The sequence below is a fragment of the Electrophorus electricus genome, chromosome 7, assembly GCF_013358815.1.
Source record: "Electrophorus electricus isolate fEleEle1 chromosome 7, fEleEle1.pri, whole genome shotgun sequence".
In the NCBI taxonomy this organism is placed as follows: domain Eukaryota; kingdom Metazoa; phylum Chordata; class Actinopteri; order Gymnotiformes; family Gymnotidae; genus Electrophorus; species Electrophorus electricus.
The window spans coordinates 1,273,851-1,288,014 of NC_049541.1; the positions used below are offsets into that span (position 1 = coordinate 1,273,851).

At 43.6% G+C, this 14,164-nt stretch overlaps 1 protein-coding gene across 1 annotated transcript in view; it reads left to right on the forward strand.

Annotated features, from left to right (window-relative positions):
- per2 (period circadian clock 2) overlaps window positions 1-14,164 on the forward strand; it is a 30,864-nt gene that overhangs the window by 644 nt on the left and 16,056 nt on the right. Inside the window, exon 2 of the mRNA XM_035528247.1 lies at window positions 9,099-9,552. Coding sequence (XP_035384140.1) covers window positions 9,179-9,552 — 374 coding nt within the window. The 5' untranslated portion in view covers window positions 9,099-9,178. The remainder of the gene's footprint in view (window positions 1-9,098; window positions 9,553-14,164) is intronic.

Here is a 14,164-nt window from a genome sequence, read left to right on the forward strand (position 1 = left end):
TAAGGGACGCGGGTCCCCAAATGTTGTTGAAAATGAATACAGAGCTCGGCCGATGGCGACCTCCTCTCCTCGACCTGCAATTCCCAGCCCGAGTCTAAGACGCGCGATTCACGTGCGCGATGTAAACTGTAAACTTCGCTCGAGAAGTGAACGCGCGGTGCAAGTAGCCTACCGTGAGCATGCGCACAGGTGCCGCCGAAAGTGTGTGCGGGTCTTTAAATGAAATACAAGTCAGTGCAGATTCGTAAGCAGTCCTGGGCAGGTAGTTATCGCTCCAGTCTCTGCTTGTCCCTGGAACAGATGTTCTGGATGTCCGATTCTAAATAAACGATCATTCGTGCCTGAATATTTTTGCCGATAAAAGTGGTGTTCTAGCGATATTAAGATGCGGTGAAATGGATAATGCAGATAGCACACGCTTGGCTGGCTTTACGTGCGCCCTCACATCAACCTTACACACGTCGTTTGCCCCTCGGAGCTGCCTCCTTCATCTCTGTAATGCTGCAGTATTCTTGCTTTACAGTTCAATGAAATTAAGAACATCTAAGAGAATAACATGCAACTTAATGCTGCCGTGCTCCTCTTAGCAACACACGTGAAACTCTACCTTACTGCACTACTTGATTAATAAAGAAAAACGTTTTAAAAACTAAGACCGCATTGTACCACGCTGAGCTGGTCTTTAGTCTTGGGACATGACCCTTGATTTGGAGAGGCAGAGGTCATGCCGTTGGGGAAGTACAGCGTCACCGTCGATAAGTCAAAAGGTCACAGTCATCAGCTGTTTAATTAATAAAAAAGGAAAGAAGCTGTTAAAACAGTTAAGACGTTTGTCATTATGAACGTTTTGCAGAAGTAACGCAAGCTATCTGCGCGTCACACTCAAGAGGACTGCACCTAGCTGGGCCTCATTATCTTAGCTTGCAGATCTTGTAGCCTAATACATTTCCCGACTGGATTAAACGGCGGACATTATCCGTTTTTATTTCCATGTCTATGTAATTTAGCCGTACATCCTCAGTGTGAACGAGATCTTAGAGAAAACTTGCCAAAATGCACCAATAACGCTAGCTGGTATAGCTAAGGTTGCTCAGGAAAGCACCCACTGTATGTGCAAGTCTTTCAGATGAAAGACTGCTGTGACTCACCACCACTAACGCTGGGATGTTTACGTTGCCAGGGAGACGCCACTGAAACAGGCAGCGGTGCTTTTGAACAATTTAACTACAATTAAATTGGCTTAATACATAAACATATATGTGTTGAATATAGCATTGCTTAATGCTTATTCCAATGCATATCTGTACTATCAAGTTGGCAGGGGTATTAAAAGCATCCACTACTGGCAGTACCTCTGCCTTGATCCCTGCCGCTATCTCTATCTCAACTCCCTTCTTAGCTATACAACTTGGCTGCAGTGGGTCTTGAACTTGCAACCTTCTACCACTGCCCATATAACAACAGATCTCATAACCAGTCAAACAGTGACATGCCGGGTATCGTGGTAATACAGATTCCCTGCTCAGATGGAAAATATTACCCATCAGTGCTGTCAAACTTTCCGAGTAACAGGCACTTATGACAATCATCTGGAATTCACAGACTCAAACGTAGACTAATGGGTACATGTGTTTTTGACCTGTCTGACATGTCCTGTCTCTTTTTAGAGACCTGGCTGACTGCTGTGGTCCCTCCTCCCTGGACATGACTGACGGGACCCAACTGACGATTTGTTTATCTCCGACATGCTTACTGACGTGAACAGTGTGTGACATGTGTGTGACAACCAGCAGACTTAACTAGGAACACTGTCCCTCACTTCAATGATGGGCTATAGAAGGAGAGCACCCATGACAGACATGGACATCTGCTCAGTGTTCAAGCTTGAAACTCTGACTGGGAATTTTGTCTGGGACATTCGTAGTCTCCTTCCTGGGCACGATGACATCAGCAGTCATTCCCATGGACCTCCTGAAATTCAAGATGGTGGTTAATTTGCCGGTGTCGAATTTCCTCACTGTCCTGAGTGGTTCTCCTTGTTGGACAAATGCAATTCTACAACTCCTACATGCCCTGACTTATGATGTGCCAAATCAGCTTCTTAGTGACGAGGTGTCCTACGCGTCAGTCCAACATGAGCACATTAGGAAAGCGATCCTGTCTCTCCTGGGAGTTCAGGCAGGACACCCACATTTGGGTTGCTTCCAGTTGTGGCTGTTTTGATTAGCTAAGGGATAGCTTGGGAGCATTCGCTTTCATCCTGCCCTCGCAAAACAGAGGGAGGAACAGTCATGAATTGTATGAACAGATTTGCAGTGAAATATCAAGAATGATAAAAAGTGCTTGGAGACAGAAACTAGAAAAAGTGGTAGTTGGCAGTTTGCAGTTATGCCAGCAGAACTTGTGCCCAGTGTCGTGCTAAACAGGAAGCACAATGCTTTCCCTCTGAGCATCCAACCTGTGTGCAGACACATGTGGAGTGACGTCTGCTGGAGTGTGCAGACACATGTGGAGTGACTTCTGTTGGAGTGTGCAGACACTCGTGGAGTGACTTCTGTTGGAGTGTGCAGACACATGTGGAGTGACTTCTGGAGTGTGCAAACACTGGTGGAGTGACTTCTGCTGGAGTGTGCAAACACTGGTGGAGTGACTTCTGCTGGAGTCTGCAGACACGTGGAGTGACTTGTTGGAGTGTGCAGACACACGGAGTGACTTTTGTTGGAGTGTGCAGACACACGTGGAGTGACTTTTGTTGGAGTGTGCAGACACATGTGGAGTGTCCGCTGTGTCTTCTGGTGGTCAGTTGTAATAAAGCAGTGAACACACCCAAATTTTACATATTTTAATTTGTAAAACTATTTAACTGCCATATTCATTCTTGTTGTGATCAAATAATCTACTCATTCATATAGTTAGATGAAAATTATATTTGATTTTGCATTTGGATAATATACATAGTAGGCCCATGTTACAGTACATTATCCATATTTAAAGTATACATTTAGATGTAATTAACCATTACATCATAATTTCAGTATTAAATTATAAGTATAATAATAGTATGTGTGTGTGTGTGTGTGTGTGTGTGTGTGTGTGTGTGTGTGTGTGTGTGTGTGTGTGTGTGTGTGTGTGTGCGCGCGTGTGTCTGTGCGCGTGCGACCTAGTTAGTAAAACCGACCAAGTCCTGGATGAGGTGCTCCAGTTATCTTAATCTGTTTTGGATGCTCACACAGTGTGGCTGTGTTTTTGATTCCGAATGTATATTTGCTCTTTTCTTCTTATAAATGACAAAATAGTGACATTTAAACAACCACCTCTTGTAACATTAACCCCTTAACGCTCAATTGCTCACGTTGTACTGCACCATTAGTGTGTATGATTGCGAGCACACACACTTATAAGCATGTGTCGTCATCTGGCTTTGTCCCAGTAGAGTTAAATCACAGATGATCTCACGTCCCAATACTCTGCTGTCTCACTGCTTAGGTGGTTACTTGGTGGAGCAAATGTTCAGTGATTAAGGCACTTGTCTAGTAATTAGAAGGTTGCCAGTTCAAGCACACCACTGCCAAGCTGCCACTGTTGGTCCCCTGAGCAAAACCCTTAACCCTCAATTACTCAAGTTGTGTTCAGTCATTATTCTAAGTCGCTTTTTATAAAAGTGTCACCTAAATGTAGCAAGAATCTGGCTCTCAAATGTAGTGTTCGCATACAGCAGTGATTCTCCAATCTAGTTCTCAGATGTAAACACAGCCCTGCTTCTAATGTGCTCTTGACTGCCCACTGCATTATCACATGTAGATCCTGGATAAAGGGAGGTTGAAGAATCATGAATCAAGGATAATGAATTAGTGAATCAGCAGTAAGGGCATTGAGAGTCATGAATCAGTGATTCATGGCTGAATCAAGTTTACTGGTTGAGTTGAAAGCACATTCCAGACCTGATTCAGTTCTGTTCTTCGCAGTTCATGTTCACATTATCTGAAGGTTTTGGTATAGACAGTACATTGTTTTTTTTCTCCGTTGCCAGTTTTTATGAATATTTCTGGGAGAGTTTTTATACTTGTAAGAGAATCTGAAAGTGATGCCTTGCTGTTGTCGGGTGATACGCTTGGAGCCTGTGACGCATTTCCCATATCTCAGAGTGCTTTTTAATTCTCTTGCTCTGAATGGGCAGCCGCGGGTGAAGGGTGGCAGGATGCTGGTATGACTACTTACAAACCGGCTGCTGCAGATCAGGTTGGGCAGGCAGCTCCATACTGCTTGGTGTGTTGCAGCGTTGCACGGCGTTCGGTGGGGGGTAGCTATGACGCACATGGAGACATGGTGTGCACGTATAGGCTTTTGTGAGAAGAGTACTGGCCACAGGCCATGTACACACACACACACACACACACACACACACACACACAACATAGACAGACACACACAGAAACACAAACATACACACTTTTGTGAGAAGAGTTCTGGCCACAGGCCATGTACACACACACACACACACACACACACACACAACATAGACATACACACGCATTCACAAACACCCACTATTTAATAAAATGTGTTTACTACTGATGCTTTCCCGTGGGCTGTATTGAAATAATGCACAGATGTGAAAAGGCTTTTGTCCTTCTCTGGGTTTCTGCGTGAATGACTGTGAAGAGCCCATCTTCAGTCTGTAGTGGCTGCAGATTAGAACGCCTCCATTCCTGACTGATAACAGGCTTTACAGTTTGTCCTCATCACTATATGATGTCAGTTATTGCGAAAGCGCTTCCTGTGGGATTGATGTGCAGTAACCATATCGGACACAACCCCAGGAAGACCCCGTCTACCAGCTTAACCCTCGGGGTGAAGCCGGACAGGATCACCAGACCCTGCCACAGGAAGCCTAGGAGCTATTTCTGGCCCACCTGGAGTGCGAGCAGAGCAGGGAGAATAGAAGCAGTTATTATCTGGTTTGCCATTTTAGCACTGCAGTACATCATATAGTATATGCTTAATCTGATCTACAAGGACCAGGTCACCACAGAAATTGGAAATAATGCAGTCTCCTTCTCACAGAAGAATGTGAATATAAATTTGCCATGAAGTACATGAACTTGCATGACTTATATAATATTTTATCACTGACAAATAACTATTACATTACTTCATATTTTGCAGTGAATATCTTCTGTAATTTCTCTTATCTTTATGTAAGTTATTTGGTATAATAACAAATAAATGGCTAATTGTATTCTGAAAACAAAGTATTGAGAAAGTAGTCAAATCAGAAGTACAAAATAAAATACCCTCTGATTCACTCTCCTGAAGTGATAGAAAATCATTAGTCATCCACAGTTAAAGATCAACAGGAATCTTTCAGTCTCATTGAAGCTACACCAGCACTACTCGTAAAAGCCAGATATTATTGTGTTTCATCAACATGAAAGCAAAATTAATAATAATTAACATAACAATTCATTCATCATTTTTAAAAAGTGAAATGGCACCATTAGATGAGTGCACTTCATGGTGCTCACACAGGCACATTCGTACATCCTGTTCTGAGCACACTTGTTTTAAGTGTGATGTGGAGGCGTACTGAGCATGTCCAGGTGGAAATGATCTCTGTCAGATTTCTTTGCTTAACGCTCATCATTTCTTCAACCAGCAGCTGCAGCAAAGTTGTGTGTGCTGTAAACATGTTGAGTAGCAAATGTTCTCCTCTGTGCCTTCTAGAAACACCCAGTAATTTAATGTGTGCCATAACAACCTGATAATTTGATGTGGTCTTTTGTTTCACAGAATGAAACACCTCACACTTTTATACAATTTAACCCAAAGTACTGAGAAAGAACATAGTCGATCATGCTTTGATTTGGAGGAAAAAACTTTGTTTGTTTTGCAAAGATTTTGGCAGTTTAAGAGTAGCCAAAAAAACTGGCTTTTTACCTGAAGTGTGTTGGCTCCCTCCAGGTGGGAGATCAGAATCAGTAAATGGAAAATGATCTTCCTGCAAAACTTGCTCCTAGCTAAAGCTGACACCTGTTTCATAAACCCACATCCTGGAGGGGTAGACCACCACAGGTCAGTGTTTTCTCTAAACCTAGTTGCCTTGTTTCATCTTGATATTCAGTTGGGATTGTACTGACCTGTAGAAATTGTAGAAATTGCTTCAGCTGTCACTTTGGTCTCTGGGTTACTGGGTTACTTTAGTCTTTGGTCTGGGTTAGTAGGTTACTCTGGACTCTGGTCTTTGGTCTCTGGGTTACTGGGTTACTCTGGTCTTTGGTCTTTGGGTTAGTAGGTTACTCTGGTCTTTGGGTTAGTAGGTTACTCTGGTCTTTAGTCTTTGGTCTTTGGGTTAGGTTACTCTGGTCTTTAGTCTTTGAGTTAGTAGGTTACTCTGGTCTTTCGTCTTTGGGTTAGTAGGTTACTCTGGTCTTTAGTCTTTGGTCTTTGGGTTAGTAGGTTACTCTGGTCTTTAGTCTTTGAGTTAGTAGGTTACTCTGGTCTTTGGTCTTTGGGTTAGTAGGTTACTCTGGTCTTTAGTCTTTGGTCTTTGGGTTGTGACTGCATACTTGTTTGTACAGTCATCTACTCTCCCATAAGAGTTGGCTTCATTTGTGTCACTGGGTTCTATCAGTGGAGGCTCAGTGACGAGTGTGTGTGTGTGTGTGTGTGTGTGTGTGTGTGTGTGAGCCCACTCCAGTGTGAGACGTGTGTGTGTGTGTGTGTGTGTGTGTGTGTGTGTGTGAGCCCACTCCAGTGTGAGACGTGTGTGTGTGTGTGTGTGTGTGTGTGTGTGTGTGTGTGTGTGTGTGTGTGTGTGTGAGCGAGCCCACTCCAGTGAGACATGAGTGTGTGTACGAGCACATTCAGTGTCAAAGTGGAGCACACGAATGAGCTTATATAGTTTACATTATCCTGGCTAATGTTGGAGAGTAAAAAAAAAAAAGTTTTACTTTTTTTGTATTATAAATACTTCCATTGTGTCTGCACATCCATAATTGTTTTCTACCCTAAAAGGTGTCGCAATAAACTGTCACGGATAAACTTTTCTTTGTAAATAAGGGAATACACAATACTCCCTCCACCGCACACATAGAAATCCTTGAGGCAGTCCTAAGTGATACAGCCATGGTGGCTAGCCAAGCGCTGAACCTTGTAATTCTGCACTGAAGGTATTAGGCTGCTTCTATCTTTGGCCCAGGCTGAGATCTGGCCAGGACAGCTGCTGAATTACATGTTTTGTGTTTGAGCCTGAAGATCTGGTTATTAGAGTTCATTCTGGATTCGTTAATCTTTATCACTAGGTAACTTAGGGAGACAACTGAAGAGATACAGTAACAGTCATTGGCAGAAACCCGCACATTTAAACTTGTAGGCTTGTATTTTCATTAGAGCTGTACAATATGAACCAAGATACTATATTGTGATTGTTCTGTTACATTTGCCAATTGACCTATTTTTACATCAAATGTGTAAAAACACATGCACATACATTACGCGTCATGGTTAAAAACTGGTCAGCATTGTTTCAGTCTTAGGTTTTGGTGGATATTGCTATAATTAATCCAGTAACTCATAAACCATGTAGAACACTCATCTAGAACAATCAGTTTGGTTTGAGAGCTCATTTTTATACTGCATTTTATACTGCAATATCAGTATTATGGAGAACAGTATCATGATATCATGATAACAACTAATATATTGTGCAGCTCTAGTTTAAGTTGCAGACTGCAGGCTTGACTGCATTATAGAAGTGGCTGATAATGTAATACAATTTTATATTTTTATTGAACAAATGTCAAATGTTGCTGATAAAAGAAAGTAATTCATTTTACAATTTAGGACTTCTTTGTTGGCTTGCCTGTGCCCGGAAGTATTAGAAGTTGATTTGATTGTTGCTTGATTAAGAGACGAGATGGAATGATATTCAAGGAAAGGCAAATGTACTTGCATAGAATATTCCATACACAAATGTAAATCAGAGCACTGAGCGGCTATGGAGCATGAAAAGCTAGCAGGAATTTGCCTATTTAAAAAATGGATAAATAAATAAAATATGGATGAAAATAAATATGTAATAGATGTATTGCACAGCCTATGAATTAATTTTTAGTTTTAATGTAAAAGTGGCTAATTTGGGCCTTAGACGGTGATTCCAAGAAGGATTTGCAGGGAACCCCAAAACCCCATTTCAAGACGTCTGTCGGCCGAGTCTGCTTTGTTGATTTATGTCCTTTTGTCACCGGAGACACTAGGGGATGGAGGATCGTTTCTGGCCTGCTAGCCAGCATGGCCTGCCGAGGGGCCTCCACCCGGGCCGAAGGGCAGCGTTTGTGTGCCTCTCGGTGCCCAGACAGTGGTTCTCTACCGCAAAGAGCCCGGGTGGCCAGAACTACGGGAACCTGTCCAGCTTTGATGTACTGTCTAACTCTTTAAAGATGACACATCAGCCAGGTCTCTGCCCTTTAGGTTCATGCTTTGAAATGGAATACTTGAAATGTTTTTATTTAGTTGATAATATAACATTGAGATATAATATGCAGCCTTTTGGCTTTGCTGTTTATTGTTTATCGTGTATTGGAAGTGGGTGATTTTCTAACCGTTCTATTTTAAAGCTGGGATCAGGTTCAGGCTTTTGTAGTCAATTTCCGAATAAGAGGTTTCCTCTTTTTTTCCTGGAATCCAGTGCCCGGGAGCGTGCATTAACCAGCAGTGGAAAGTTTAGTGTGCTCTCTGGAACACGGCAAAATTAGCTTCCTGGGTTCCTGCTATATTTATGGGCAGTGACCTGTAGTTTTGATCTTTTGTGTCATTAATGTCGAGCAGCTCAATTTCATTGTACAGAATCAGGCACTTTATACGTGATTCTTTTAATGGGAAAAAGTTGAACGTTTTTAATACTCTACAAGGTAAACATATTTAACAAAACAAACAAAAAAAACCCCCTGACTTACAAGCTTTTGTGAAACAATTAAGGTATAAGGTTGCAGACACCTGGTTACCTGCTGGTTGGCATGAATAATGCCAAGCTTCCCTATAAAGCTCCACTTTTCTGTGTGACTCATGTTGTGTGTGTGTGTGTGTGTCTTCTCTCTAAGGATCTCTGGGTATAATCTGGTTCCCCACACGCACCAGCCGACTGTGAAGATAGGGTCATTTTCTTCTTCGTCTCTGATGCATGCAGCCTACCTTCATGTGTGAAGACCTGGAACCCAAATCGTACCTGTTCTCCTCTCTGGAGTCGCGGGACCAGGCCACCAGCCGTGGTACCATGGCGACACTCCATCGAATAGGTGGTTTTGCAGAGGGGGCGGAGCTTGGACTGGCCTCCGAGGGTAGTGACAGCAGCAGTCAGGACCCTCCTGCATCGCCCCACAGTGACCACAAGAGGGCGCATTCCCTGCACGAGGACGTGGAGATGAAAAGCAGCGGGTCCAGTGGAAGCGGGACCGAGTCGCACGGCAACGAGTCGCACGGCAACGAGTCGACTGGAAGTTCCCGTGGCAATAGCAAGGATTCAGCCATTTTAGAATCATCAGGAAGCAACAAGAGGTAGTAACATTTAAAATCATTTTGTAACTGATGCCTCTTAATAAGGTCTGGCGCTAGATTGTTGGGTTTGGAGTGTAGCGCACTAGCTAAATATTTATCTGGCTTGCAAACTTCTCTGAATGCTAACTGAAGTCAGAGAGGAGGAGCTGTATCAGGAGAGCGCGTCTCTCCGTAATCCCGCGAAATGGCACCATTCATCTTTGTCAGCACATGTTCTTTCTTTTTGAATGGTTTTCTCTTTGACTCGCACTACAGGACTGCAAGAACTCTTGGGTGGGGTGGCTTTGTTAAGACGGACATGTCTGTACGTTGAAAAGCTGCCAAGAGAGTTGGCATGATGTCATACATTCATAAAGCATTTTCCGATTGTCACAAACTTGGCCTGGTACATCTTGTACCATTCCTCTGTTTGAGCTGCTGTCAGCAGGTGTGACTGGGCTGTTGGAGGTATGCAGGTAGTATATTGCTGTGTAAGGATTTGCTTGAAGATTTTAGACTTCAGGTGTATTAGCAGTGGGTGGAGTGGCTTCCCAGCAGGTATCCATGGTGAGATCTCATTCCCAGCAGGTATCCATGGTGAAATCTCATTCCCAGCAGGTGGCCATGGTGAGATCTCATTCCCAGCAGGTATCCATGGTGAAATCTCATTCCCAGCAGGTGGCCATGGTGAGATCTCATTCCCAGCAGGTATCCATGGTGAGATCTCATTCCCAGCAGGTGGCCATGGTGAGATCTCATTCCCAGCAGGTATCCATGGTGAGATCTCATTCCCAGCAGGTGGCCATGGTGAGATCTCATTCCCAGCAGGTGGCCATGGTGAAAACTCCCCATTCAGCTACAGCACTAGGCTGTAGCCAGGCTACTCATTCAGAAATCTGGCCTGTGTTTTCAGTGATATTTGGGGGTTGTTCATAATAATCTCACTCTGTGAACCAAACATGGAGACCATAGTTTGTATAGACTGTATAGTTTTATTAACTGTAGATTGGTGTTTATTTATCCTCTTGTGTGCGTCAGCATGGTTTCTACACTAAAGCCAGTTTAATCCAGTCTACAATGGCAAAAATAAGGAAAACTGGATTAAATTAGCTGTTGTATGATCCATGCTGACATGCAGGGGTGCTGATGGGATTAAATTAGCTCTGTTGTACCATCCACATTGATGTGGTAGTGATTTGCCCCGGTGGTATTCCATACACATACGCTGGGGCAGATGAGGTAATCATGCATCATTCACTGCAGTTGTATTTAACTGGAGATCTGACAATGAAGGACACCAACATTCAGTACCTCCTCTGGTACTCTCACACGGACTCTGCGGGGACTTGGCCAGACTTTCATGTTAGAGACTTTTCCCACCTTTTGGTTCCTTTGCTCTTATTTGTTATTACAGCCAGGCCACCACCTCTTCCCCGGGTTCTGGGCGTGGCTACATAACTATGGCCACTGGGTGTTAGTAAGTTAAGATGCAGGAAGCCCCCAGGTTGCTGCCAAGTCTCAGTGAGAAAAAATAAATCAAATTTGTTTTGAACAGTGATATGTCATATGGAAGATTTACTGGTAAAGGGAGCGACCGTTGAGCAATGCAACGTTAAGTTTATTAGTGCTAAAGTTTCCCCAAGAGGCTTGGGCGAGCGAGGCAGAGCGGACAGGAACGTCAAAGTTAATGTCCCGGGTTCCATCACAGGAATTTACATTTATAGCATTTAGCTGATGGTTTACAACCTTGAATAATTGAGGGTTAAGGGTTTTGTTCAGGGGCCCAACAGTGGCAGCCTGGCAGTGGTGGGACTTGAACTGGTAACCTTCTGATGACTAGGCCAGTACCTGAACCACTGAGACACAACTGCCCTCTATGATAACACTGATAGGAATTACAGGTGAGCGATGCCAATTGACCGGCATAATAGGGACACGATTCCAGACGACACCGTGAACAGAGGCTGAGGAGTTGTGATGATGTGTAGCAGAGAACCAAAGCCCAGTAGTGTCAAACAGGTAGACCCACCACAAACCACAAATAAGTGAAAATGAGGCAGAACACAACCAGGAAAGACTGGCAGATCTTTATTGGTACAGAACCAGTCAGTGAGACTTGGACTTCCGTATATCCCGCTATAACAAACCACAACCAGCCTAAGGACAGTAAGAAGGCACATGGCAACCAAACGTATCCATGTGATGGCAGCCAACAACTTTTAAAGAGTGATTAAAACCTCACTCGAGATTTTAGCAGCCAAAGTGTAGGTTAGTCCGGGAATGAAAGCACAACAACAAAAAAATACGATCTGGCGAGAAAGGGCAGCAGCAATCACACCAGGCGTACTCTCACCCGAACGTGAGGAAGAGCAGAGCGGGAAGAGCGTTGATAAACATTTGGCTTGTTGACCGATATGGGATGGTGACATACACCCTTAAGACAGAGAGTGACAGGTTCTCTCCCCAGAACAGGCAGCAGATGCTTGGAGGCTTCGCTCCCTTGATCGTTTCCTCTGTCCACCCAGTCCTGACTTTACGTCCCAGCTTTTCAGCCTTTGCAGGAGGGTCTGAGAGATGAGGTCTTCCCAACCAGAAGCAAACGCATCACTGTCTACGTGTTCTTAGCAATTTCGTTAAAGGTGGTTAAGTTGATTCATTATTGAATGCAACATGGCAATTTGGAAAATTCCCTTTAATCAGAGAGGGACAATATGGGAGTGACACTGGTCTTTCCTAATCCCGTTGCTTGTCTAGGAGACTTTCCATTCTCATGCACTCAGAGACTTATTGCCATGCCAACGTGCTGTTTGTTTATGTCAACATGAGGTGGCTATAGCTATCCCCTCCCATCCCAGCTCATGTGCTTTTCACTGTCTGCCTCGAACTCAGCCTTCCTGTGCACTGGCTTTCTGCACTTTCATGAGCAAAGTGCAGAGGTGTTTATCCAAAGAATGTCAGTGTTTACTTAAAGAAAGCAAATGTGTTTACCCAAAGAAAACCCAGATTCAGCACCTCTAAACTGTTCTGTGTGAATGCGCTATATAAATGTAGCTAATAATAATAATAATAATAATAATTATTATTATTATTATTATTATGATAGTAGTCAATGGTGGGTCAGTGAAAAGTCAACGTTCTTGTCTGGATGTTCTTTGCTAACATACACCTTGCCTGAGACACGCAGCATGAGGTTGCATAAAACTGCTTTCTCTGAGCCTCTGGGCCACTTTAAGCTCCACATGTAGTAGGAGTGCACAGCTTAACGTATTATCTCTAAATTTAAATTAGTCCGCAACACTAACCTACAGACTAAATCCTAGCTGGCTAAAGATTCCCTTTATATAATTAGCCCACAGTAACCGCTTGGAGTTGTTATTTCTGTACACGTGTTCTATACTAAGCTCCTTGTAGGACTATTTATAAACACGTGCTGTCTTCTAGGAGCCAAAAACGTCACCTGTACCTGAGCAGGGACTTTATCTGGCACTCTCAGGGCTAAGCCGGGAGACTTACAGTGCTCTGGTTGGCTGAAATCCCCTAACAATCCCCTACAGTGTCCTCAGAGAGGGCAGTATGGGAGCCTCATTCTACAAGAGGCCCTATAGGATTTGTTTTGATGCAGGAATTGTTGCAGGCGACTATGTTTCTGTTGTACATGACATCATCAGTAGGGTATGTCTGTTTTTGGCATCATGAAGATGAGCAGATGTTTCTATATGTAAAGCATGAAAAAGAGAATTAATCTGTGTTATAAGGAAAGGTTTTATGCCTGGTGGTAACAAACTAATAATTATCTGAATTACATAACGGATAATTTAACAAAATTGGGCATTTTAAAATTAAAGTTTGTACAGAGTGTTTGGTGTAGTGATGTGATTCTGAGTTTTACCCTTCAAGGACAAAAATACCAGGCAGTGTAATGTGTGTGTGTGTGTGTGTGTGTGTGTGTGTGTGTGTGTGTGTGTGTGTGTGTGTGTGTGTAAGGCTGTGTGTAGTTAGTTTCTGCATAGCTAGCTAGACATTGTTTTCTATCAGCGTGTCCTTAGATAAACCCCCCCGACAGGTCAGGTCAGGTCACGGCATAGTGAAACAAACTGCACAAGATGTGTGTTGAACTATAGTTATTTTAAAATGTAACGGGAGGAGCATTCATGAGGCGATTTGATCAAAACGTTACTAACGTAAGCGTAGCAGAGTGGAGGTAGTGACGTACTGTCCTGCTCTGCTGGTAGCCGTGGGGCAGGGTCCTTACCAACCTCTGTCTGAGGAACTGACCGAGCGGAGAGCATAGAGAGGCTGCTGATTGGGTCCTTGACAGACTGACCTCCATAGCAAGGGCAGGGAGTGACATTGTGTGTTCAGTACTTCTGACTGAGGAGAAGGTGATGATGGCGTGAAGCTAGTCTCCAGTGTCGGAGAGCAGGCTCAGACAAAGCCCAGCCTTAACAACGAGTTAGACACGAGTCCATAAGATGTTCATTACTTTGTTTACATGGGAATGGAAGTCTTACTGGAACATTCTGTACTGTGGCTCTTGAAAGACCAGTGGCTGTCTTCAGTGGTTCCTCTGAAGGTCTTTCTCTCCATATGACACAGACCTCTAGACTTTCACAACCAAATCCCGTTCTGCCAA